At 38.6% G+C, this 10,109-nt stretch overlaps 4 protein-coding genes across 5 annotated transcripts; 2 read left to right on the forward strand and 2 right to left on the reverse strand.

Moving 5' to 3' along the window:
• The first annotated feature begins 1,336 nt into the window (after positions 1 to 1,336).
• Positions 1,337 to 2,729, forward strand: LOC103841796 (RHOMBOID-like protein 13). The gene has a single exon (XM_009118368.3). The coding sequence runs from the start codon at positions 1,636 to 1,638 to the stop codon at positions 2,443 to 2,445; it is 810 nt and encodes a 269-aa protein (XP_009116616.1). The 5' UTR covers positions 1,337 to 1,635; the 3' UTR covers positions 2,446 to 2,729.
• A 165-nt stretch (positions 2,730 to 2,894) lies between these two features.
• Positions 2,895 to 4,760, forward strand: LOC103841800 (protein STRICTOSIDINE SYNTHASE-LIKE 13). Its single transcript, XM_009118372.3, has 4 exons — positions 2,895 to 3,520; positions 3,599 to 3,883; positions 3,972 to 4,139; positions 4,232 to 4,760. Exons 1-4 carry the CDS (start codon positions 3,144 to 3,146, stop codon positions 4,641 to 4,643), a joined length of 1,242 nt encoding a protein of 413 aa, XP_009116620.1. The 5' UTR covers positions 2,895 to 3,143; the 3' UTR covers positions 4,644 to 4,760.
• On the reverse strand, positions 4,736 to 8,931 carry LOC103841798 (flowering time control protein FPA). Of its 2 annotated transcripts, none has more exons than XM_009118371.3 (6): positions 8,605 to 8,931; positions 7,655 to 7,897; positions 7,347 to 7,403; positions 6,469 to 7,256; positions 5,071 to 6,260; positions 4,736 to 4,999 (listed from the first exon to the last, which is right to left on the reverse strand). In XM_009118371.3, the coding sequence occupies exons 1-5, from the start codon at positions 8,881 to 8,883 to the stop codon at positions 5,105 to 5,107; spliced, it is 2,523 nt and encodes an 840-aa protein (XP_009116619.1). In that variant the 5' UTR covers positions 8,884 to 8,931; the 3' UTR covers positions 4,736 to 4,999; positions 5,071 to 5,104. The 2 variants fall into 2 exon arrangements, with proteins under 2 accessions (XP_009116619.1, XP_033135970.1); XM_033280079.1 differs by having other exon boundaries at positions 6,469 to 7,259.
• Positions 8,932 to 9,099: 168 nt separating this feature from the next.
• On the reverse strand, positions 9,100 to 10,093 carry LOC103841797 (60S ribosomal protein L38). The gene is made up of 3 exons (XM_009118369.3): positions 9,983 to 10,093; positions 9,634 to 9,817; positions 9,100 to 9,315 (listed from the first exon to the last, which is right to left on the reverse strand). Exons 1-3 carry the CDS (start codon positions 9,983 to 9,985, stop codon positions 9,293 to 9,295), a joined length of 210 nt encoding a protein of 69 aa, XP_009116617.1. The 5' UTR covers positions 9,986 to 10,093; the 3' UTR covers positions 9,100 to 9,292.
• Between the last annotated feature and the right edge of the window lie 16 nt (positions 10,094 to 10,109).

A 10,109-nucleotide genomic window follows, 5' to 3' on the forward strand; every position in this document is an offset into this window, starting at 1 on the left:
GTATATTATTATTGGCTATCAATTGGTTAAGTGGTTTATAAGTATGGATTAGTGGTGAGAGTTAGGTCATCCTCAAACCAAACATTGCATTACATAGTAATAACCATTTTATAACTTTCGAACGAAAATGTAAACACAAACACGAAAAAAGCACTCCTTGTCTACTTTGTCTAGACGAGACTTTTCCATTCGATTCATCTATGGTCTGTTTGCTTGTTTTTCGAGATTGATTGTTTGTGGTTTTTGAAACAGTTTTTAGTTTTTGTTTCTCTAAAACCTATTTTTTTACCAATCAAGTTTTTCAGAAAATAGATTTTCTAAATTATAGAGAAACCAGATTTTTAACCTTTTTACCATTTTACACACAGAAACCAAATCCATATTTTGTGGGTTTCTCCTATTGACATTATGTACACCTTTTTTTTGGCTGTTAACAAGTTAGTTATTTTCATATATAAAATTATTTCAACAATTTTATTAAACAAATAAAAACTTACAAAAAATAATTCTTTTCTACAATCAAGTTATTGGAGTTTTGTTAGTGTAAATTATTTCCATAATGCTTTAAATCAATATTTTGTATCATAAAAATATAGCAAAGTTTATGAAATTTTTTAGTTATAAGTATTATATATTTATTACACTGGAAATTATTATTTTTTATTATGAAAATCCAGATTTATTTCATAATAATTGAATTACATAAATTTTATACAGTATGCGAAACTTATAAAAATATATTTAAATTTTGTTTAGTATGTTTAAATAATAAACTAACTATCAATTGTGTACTGTTTAATATGTGTAGAATTAAACAGAACTTTGAAATATAAATATTAATATATTTTCTATAATATTTGAATTATAGAACATTTTCAAAATAAAACTATTTTTTTTCTTTTGTTTTAAATTTTAATTATGTGTTTTTTTGAACTGCATTGATTATGTATTTTAATATATATATATATATGACAATAAAAAAAATATTTTGGACTCTATTTTTCTTTTAAAATAATTTTATTAAATTAATAAATATAATTAAAGTTGTAATATTTTTGTATTATTTGTTTTTTTCATAGTAAGTAATAAATAATATTTCAAATTTTTAAAAAAATATAGTAAAATAAAAAACTAAAAGATCACTAGTCATTCGTGCTTTTCTAAAAATTAAAATATTTTATTAATTTTTAAAACGAAAACCAAAAACCAAAAACTAAAATTACCATTCGTGATTTTCTAAAAACTAAAACTTACTGCAAAATCAAAAACCAAAAACTAAAATCTAAAATTCAAAAACTAAAAACCAAAAACCAAAATCTAAAATCTAAAAACCATCTGAACAATCATCAGCAAAGATTTATAGTTGGACTTCAAATTAATGGTAACTGGCCCATACCTCGGCCCATTAACTAAAAACTGGGTTCTGATTTTCGATTCGGTGAAAGAAGAAACCTTTCCTTCTGAGAAAATCAGGAACTCGTTAGCGCGAACTCGAAGAATCGAATCGAATCGAATCAACAAAAGAAGAGATCTTTCGTTATCCTTCTGGAGAATACTCGCAGATTCTCACTTGGGTCCTCACGATTAGCTGAAAAGGTCATACCTTTCGTCTCAGATCTTGCAGTGTCGGTTACAATGGGAAGACCCTTGCTTTACGACATCATCGAGAAACCCGCAACGAGCTGCATCATAACCCTATGCAGCTTAATCTGGTTCCTGATCCAGAAGAAGAGTATCGGCTACTCCCAAGTTGGGCTAAGCTACGAGACTGCTGCTCAAGGGCATTACTGGAGAATCATCACCTCTGCTTTCTCCCACATCAGCGTCTTGCATCTCGTCTTCAACATGAGTGCTCTCTGGAGTCTCGGCGTTGTTGAACAGTTAAAGCATTTAGGTCTCGGAACTGCTTACTATCTTCACTACACTCTTGTTCTTGTTATCTTCTCTGGTGGTTTGGTTATTGGGATGTATCATCTGCTCATTGGTAGGTTCAAGATCGAGTATTTCAGGAGAGTTACTGCTGTTGGGTACTCTTGCGTTGTGTTTGGTTGGATGACGATTTTGTCTGTGAAGCAGCCTTCTTCGAAGCTTGATCTTTTTGGGGTTTTGTCTCTTCCCATTAGCTTTGCGCCCTTTGAGTCGCTTATTTTCACTTCTATTATTGTTCCGCAAGCTAGCTTTCTGGGGCATTTGTCGGGGATTCTTGTTGGTTACGCTGTTTCGTGGGGTTTGATTGGTGGGATGAACAACTACTGGGCTGTTACCATGCTTGGTTGGATCGTTGTGGTGTTTGTCTTCAGTTTGAAGAAGTCTGGTGCTTATGATTTCAGTTTTCTTGAGATTGAGTCGGTTAGTGATGCTTCTTTGCCTTCGCTGCGGTTTGTTGGAAACGGACGGACCTTGCAAGCTAGTGCAGTTCCTCTTAGTGGAGTGGAAGTTATATGAAGAGGTATTGTATTTGGGAAACAACGTTCTTGGTAACCAAGTTAAAAGATCCTTTAAGGCTTTGCGTGAGCTGCTTCCTGTATTAATCAAGTTTAGTGTTGTTTTAGGCATCATTACAGATGAATAGGACAGTCTTATGTTTGGTGTATAGTTCACAAAAAGGGTCCCCTGTCTTACCTTAAGATTCCATCCACTACTAGACCTTTCACATTTATTTTAATTATGAAAGCATTGCTAGAAAACATTCTTGTTGTTTCTTTGATATATTGTATATGTTTTTATCATTTGCAATTTTAACAAGGTAATTAGATGAAGCTTTCTGCAGGTGTCTTTGATTAGACCAGTGTCTTCTCTTGTAAATTATTTCAATCCTCTGTCCTTTACTTTTTTTTAAAAAAAAGGTAAGAAAAGGGTAGAATAACAACTAGAGATTCACAGTTGTAGGGTTGGATGGTTTACAGGTCAAACATAGTCATGGCAATTTCATTTGTCTATGAGAGTAATCTAACTTGGATCCACTTTTGACTAGTTTTGTTCATTACCGTTTAACCTACTTCCAACCCAATTTTCATTCACATGATCTGCATTATTACCCCTAACTCCTTCACAACCACATTCTCTCTATATTTATTATATAAGCTGTACACTGATCAGGTGAATATAATCTTACTTTCTCATCCATCTCTAAGAAACTTCAAATGGAGAAGAAAGGCCAGAATGGTACACATGACTCCTTGCTGACTCATTACCCGGTTCTCTGTATCATTGCCTTGTCTATAATTTTCATAGCGATTGACCCCTTTCACATAAGTCCAGTGGGTGGTCGTGAGTTCAAACCCGTGAAGCATGAGGTTGCTCCATACAAGCAAGTCATGGATAACTGGCCAAGAGACAACCTTAGTCAACTGGGTCATCATGGGAAGCTCGAGTTTGTGGACGAAGTCTTTGGTCCAGAGTCATTAGAGTTTGATAGTTTAGGCCGTGGTCCATACACAGGATTAGCTGATGGAAGAGTGGTTAGATGGATGGGTGAAGCAATCGGATGGGAGACATTCTCCGTTGTAACATCAAAATGGTAAACGCTTACTCATCAGTTTCATGATTGTTTCTTTCAGTTTCTAGGTGTTAATGTTGTGTGTTCATGGAGAATCAGGTCAGAGAAGATTTGCGCAAGAGGTGTGCATTCAACAACGAATAAGCAACGGAAGCACGAGAAGCTGTGTGGGCGACCTCTTGGACTGAGATTTGACAAAGAGAGTGGAAACCTGTACATTGCAGACGCTTACTATGGTCTACTAATGGTTGGTCCTGAAGGAGGGGTAGCTACGCCTTTAGCTACTCATGTGGAAGGGAAGCCTATACTCTTTGCCAACGATCTTGACATTCACAGAAATGGCTCAATCTTCTTTACCGACACAAGCAAAAGATATGACAGAGCGTAAGTTTTCATAATAACAAAAAAAAAACATTCTGTTTCTTTGCATTTTGGGTTTGATATGAAGAGTTAAGACTGTGTGTTTTTGTAGGAATCATTTCTTCATATTACTTGAAGGAGAATCAACAGGGAGGCTTCTTAGGTATGACCCACCTACCAAAACAACACACGTTGTGCTTGATGGTTTGGCTTTTCCCAATGGCATTCAACTCTCTAAAGACCAATCTTTCCTTCTCTTCACAGAAACAACTAATTGCAGGTATAACCATATAAACAACTCTTAAAACTCAAGCAAAAGTTAGAGTTCAATGTCATGGGTGTAGACTCGATGTTTCTTTATGTATCTGGCAGGTTAGTGAAATACTGGCTGGAGGGTTCAAAGAGAGGTGAAATTGAGGTGGTGGCAGATCTACCGGGATTCCCAGACAATGTGAGAATGAACGAGAAGGGTGAGTTTTGGGTTGCAATAGACTGTTGCAGAACACCGGTTCAAGAGGTTCTTGCAAACAATCCTTGGATAAAGAGCATCTACTTTCGGTTGCCTATACCGATGAAGCTACTGGCGACAGCCATGGGGATGAAAATGTACACTGTGATATCGAGATTCGATGAGGATGGTAAGGTCTTGGAGGTTCTGGAGGATAGACACGGAAAGGTAATGAAGCTTGTTAGTGAAGTGAGGGAGGTTCAAGGGAAGCTTTGGATTGGAACAGTGGCTCATAACCATATTGCCACTTTGCCTTATCCTCTAGCAGTGAATTAGTGAGCAACAACTTTGATGTGTAGTTCTTAGCTTCTGGAAGGATAAAGATAATTATAGATATAATATGATGATTAGACTAAACCATCTACCTGTAACTAAACTATCTTTGTTTTGTCATTGAAGAGTGTCGATAGAGTACGATGTCGATATAACAAATGGAAAATGTATTACTAACAAATAATAATATCTAAGTCACATAATTTGTACAGCCTAGTTCATGAGACACAGGTAGAAGTCCCTTGTGTCGTTGTCTGGTTCCGGACCAAAGAAGCTCATTGCGACATCATCACTCGGCAACACTTTCTCTTACAGCCAATATGTAACATAACAGTAGCTAAACTCAGTACGTTGTGCATCTACAAATGAGTAGAAGAAGACAGATTACAATTTGATCAGTTGCCAAAAGAGCGAGGAGAGTGATTATTACCAGTTGAGATTATGAGCGAATGTGGAGCTAAGTCTCAAGGCCCTTGTCCAGTCGAAGCATTTGATGGCAGTTGCTGCCGTTGCTGAATCTGTTGAAGAAGGTTAGCCGCAAGCTGTAGAGTCGACTGATATTGCTGGCTCTTGTCGACCTCACCATCTGATGTACCTTGACCAGCCGCAAGCTGTGGCTGCTGTTGTGTTGGTGGTGGCATCGCAATTTGAGAATGGGAAGGATTTTCGTTATAGGCTTGATTATTTGTCAGACCGTGATAGTTACCTTGCTGATAACCCTGATAACCAAGCAAACCAGGGTTCGCAGCTCCAGGGACCGATACGTAGTTTTGGTTAAGCATGGGAGTTTCATGCTGATACAGAGCTTGATGTGAACCTTGAGAGTACATGGAGTAATTATCCGATGGTGGTGGAGGTAACGCAGCCTGGTATTGCATACCACCTTGTACCATTCCACCGGAGTAGCTCGGTGTGCTCGACACTGGAGGATAATGCACCGGATGAGGAGGAGGGAGTTGCCCCACCGGATTGTACTGATTGCCTAATTGTTGAAACGAGTGATTTGATGGGTCAGAAACCATTGATTGATCTCTATTCCAGGCTTGTGATGGAGCTTCTCCAACGGCTTGGTGACTTTCTGGTTGAGAATTTGTTGGGAGCAAGGAGGCAAGAGTGGCTATTAGCTCAGGCGTTAGACTAACCCCGGCTTGAGGCGTTGCAGTGTTATGTACAGCAACAGGCTTCATTGGTTCCTGTATACCCCAGGCTTGATCTTCCCTAGCAGCGTACAAACCGTGATTGGCATCGGCAGGCGAATCTCGAGATTGATCCAGATAGTGTGGAGGAACGGTATGAGATTCTTGTCTATACGATAAAGCTGCAGGAACAGGTGGTGGAGGCAATTTGAGAACAACACCGTATAGCCTCTCTCGACCGGATACTTTGAGCACATCAGTTAAGAAATCCGATGGTGGAACCAAAAACAAAGTGGTTCCATCATCTAATTTGGCAACACCTGCTCTATTCTTTGAACCAAGATATTGGAGAAATTCAGTATAAGACGCGAAGTCGTCTTCGCTGTCTGGTAAGAAGAAAACGATTTCAAATCCAATTGCTTCCGTATAGTGTTTGGCAAGCATATCCAAACCCGTTCGTGCTGAACAATTGACCATCTCAGGGCTATTAACCAATTCCAAAAACCGATAATCAGTAATCCATTCGGTACTTGTTATCAATGAATCGAATCAAACACTATGCAAAATCCATTTTCAGATCACAACATCTAAAAGAATCAACAGATAAGATAACTTCTAATCTATGAACTAAAACTTATCCTACATAAGTGAAGGCAAAAAAAAAGGCTAAAGTGCATGAAAATGTTACTCACAGTTCAGATTCAATCCCCTTTCCAATAGGTACACAACGAGCATGACAAACAGGAGTTCCACCTTTGGCTATGACTCCTCTCCAAATGAAATCAGTATCAGGGAAACCACGGCCTGGTCTACGTCGATATGTCCTATCCAACCCAGTGATACGATCATCTACACCCATCGGAGGAAAAGCATCTACAGATCCATCTCTACGAGTTCTTTTAGGTTCTCTATCCAACTGAGCAGGATCATATCCTTCCCAAGAACCACGGTTTGACCGAATGGGTAGCCTTCTACTTGGTGCGGGAGACGGGAGTATTCCAGCTCCACTAGGAGATGGCCTTTTCCAGCTTCCTTCGTTGCCAACCACATCGCCATATTCTGGACCAAAACGTTCCATGCTACCTCGGAAGGGCCTCACAGGGTCAAGAACCACACTGGAATGTGGTGACGATATGTACGGAGGATCACTGATGAACATCTCAGGTCTTGACCGTTTGACACCAGAATAAAAACCGGTATCATCTCCCCGTCCAGGGGGAATGTTATCGTTTTGGTACATGATTGTGATTCTTGGATCGTTGAATAACCTTCCCTGTAGTCCTTCCTTAGCACAGCGAGCTTCCTCAATGCTTCTAAATTCCACAAGTGAGAAATGCCTTGATGGATAGCTAACACATCTCTCAATCTCACCAAAAAGAATCATGGAATTGTGCAGCAGTCGTTCGTCTATCTGAACAGAAGGAGGGTACCCAATCCACAGAACGTTACTTGCTTGGCCATCTCCAGATGAGTGAGTATACTGTTGTTAAGCATATAAAAATTTGAACTCAGGAACCTGGCAAGCCGAAAGCTTTCTAAACTATAAACATGAAAGCCGATAAAGGCTAACCTGGTGCTTAGCACTCAAACTGCCATCCCTGCCATCTTCGGATCCAAGCCGTGGTTCCTACAGAGATAAGAATGTCATGTAATTTCGGAGTCATTTAGCAGATTCTACAACATAGATATGAAAAAGTAAACGCAGAAGAAATAAAAATGGAAACACGTGACACAAGTAGATATAGAAAGATTTTAGCCATGTCAGTCTTATACAAATCATGAAACCTAACGCACTCAGTAGAAGCTTCTAACAAAATGATTACTGAAGCTTATTCTAATGTAAAAGCAAAAAAAAAAAAACGACAAGAGGCTGCTTACTTTTCTTGGCCCTTGTGACCGAAGAAAATCAACTCGCAAAAAGCTACCACCTAGTCGCTTCCCGTTCATGGTCTTTGCCTGTACAGCATCGTCCACGTCAAAATAGTCAATAAAAGCCGTCTTGCGATCCTTAAGAAACCTGAAACTTTCGATTTCCCCAAACTTCCTGAACTCTGCCTCGAGTACATCCTTCGGGACACTCGAGCTGATTCCACCCACCCAAAGACTCTTACAAGGTTTTGCCTGCACACAAATAATTTCCATAAGAAGCCAATAAAATACATCTTTAACAACATCCAGAATTGGCTTTCCTGGTTGTCATGAAGAGAACCTTTTTAAACACACATAAATCACTACAAAACAAAATCGGTTACTAATTCATAGATTGTAGTAATAAATTCCCATTTAATTATTCCCATAAACACACAACATGACTTGAGGAGAATCATTTCCATAAATAGAAGAGAACTATGTCCTCTGTGTTGATCATATTTTAAATTTGGCACATTACTAAATAAACCAACCCCTTGGACCCCACTAAGATGAGCAGAAAGCAAAAGATGCTGGCAAGTCTTTCATGGTCTACGATAACCAAAAAAAACCTCCCACCATGTTGGTAGCGTTACTGTTACAAATCTCTGATGACTAGAGGAACTACAAAGATCACTTCCAAATTTACATCTCAAACACGAGAAACATTTTGCAGAATCTGAAAACTCTGGGATTCACCAAGTCTAATCCGAAGGATTAAGATACTAATTACGTTTCAGAAACTTGAACGCATTTGAAGTTCATAATCAATCTTTATGAGATTAAGCATTATAGCAAAACTGTTATCCATAAGAAGAAGCAATCATTTGTGGATCCACAAATCAAGCATACGTGGCACTCATGATCTGTGAAATTCCCGATCTAACCACTAACAAGAGACTGTAGAGATGAGAACGAACCGGTCGTGCGAATTCGATTTTAATGCGACTCCCGTTCAGATTGGCGCCTTGAAGAGCTTCCTTTGCAGCTACGGCTTCCTCAACGCGCCTGTAGTAGATAAAGGCGAAGCAGCGGGAAGAATACGCGGTGAGCCTGTCGATATCGCCGAACCTTCCGAACAGATCGGCGAGATCGGATTCGGTAGTATCGGAGGTCAGACTACCGACCCAGAGATTGGTGGATTGGAATCCAGATCCGTCGGGTTCACGGCCTCTTGAAGGCTTCATTACTGGTGCCATCGGGAAGAAGCTTTTACACGCGAAGGTCCAGTGATGAAGAGGCGTTGGGAGGTTGAAGAAATGAATATGAAACGACGGCGTTTTGAGGGAATAAGAAGAATCTTCTATTCGTTAATTACGTTTAAATTTAAGCTCATTCTTAGCTTATATCAATTATTTATCAACCCAATTTTTTAGTACATAATCCATTTATTTAGGCTTACTATTCATTTGAAATAAATCAAAACCATATAGAAAATTAATGTGAATGCTTCTTGTTACTAACCACATTAGGCAAAATACAAATCCAGGTCTTGAAAAGAAGAGAAGAGTCTTGATTCAAAAACTATAATCTCCAAATAAAAAAGGTCTCTTAAAACTTCAACACTGGTCGGTCGCATTGACATATGTCCCAGACTTGAAGAGATGTTCAAAGGTCTTGCACACTCAAACCTGAAATGAACAAACCTCAATAAATAAACAAACTCAACAACTTCCAAAAATTGAGACTATACTAGTGCATATTATGCAACAAGCCTATATAAGGTTAAGATATCATTTCAAATGATTAACTTACTTCGCAAAACCTAGCAACCCTATATATGGATCAAGATATCAAAATCAAACACAGTTAAATGATGAAATTACTTAGTAAGACGCACATGCCGATTCTACCAATGTTATGATATAAGTACCAATGTTATGATATAAGAGGGAGGAGGTTGATAGCAAATGTGAAAGGAAAAATAGGGAAGAGATTAATTAATTTACCTGGAGGAAGAGACTGCTTAAGCTTATCAGCCTTCTCTTGGTCGAAGACGCAAAGTGTGTAGAGGTACCTCGAGCACCTGACCTTGAACTTGACAATATCCTTGCTTCTCTTGATCTTCACTGACCTCGCATCCTTCCTCCTCGCGGTCAGAAGGAAGTCCTTGATCTCGTGGATTTGCTTAGGCTACACACGTATCAAAACACCATTTTCATTCAATACAAACTAAAATTACTAGAAACCAAACAGGAAACCGCACAATAATATTATTACAAGACAACCTAGGAAACAGCGATGATATAAAAGGCTAATACAACAGTCTACTGTAATAACGATAAGAACATAAAGTACCATTCTCGCTTCTTCTGATGTTGTCGCTGCAACTTAGAGAACACACAGTGTCGGAGAAGAAATACCCAAAGACAGCTCTAAATATTTTCTTTAAGAAGCGAAACCCTAGCTGTGCCGTGTATTCGAA

The sequence above is a fragment of the Brassica rapa genome, chromosome A09, assembly GCF_000309985.2.
Source record: "Brassica rapa cultivar Chiifu-401-42 chromosome A09, CAAS_Brap_v3.01, whole genome shotgun sequence".
Taxonomy (NCBI): domain Eukaryota; kingdom Viridiplantae; phylum Streptophyta; class Magnoliopsida; order Brassicales; family Brassicaceae; genus Brassica; species Brassica rapa.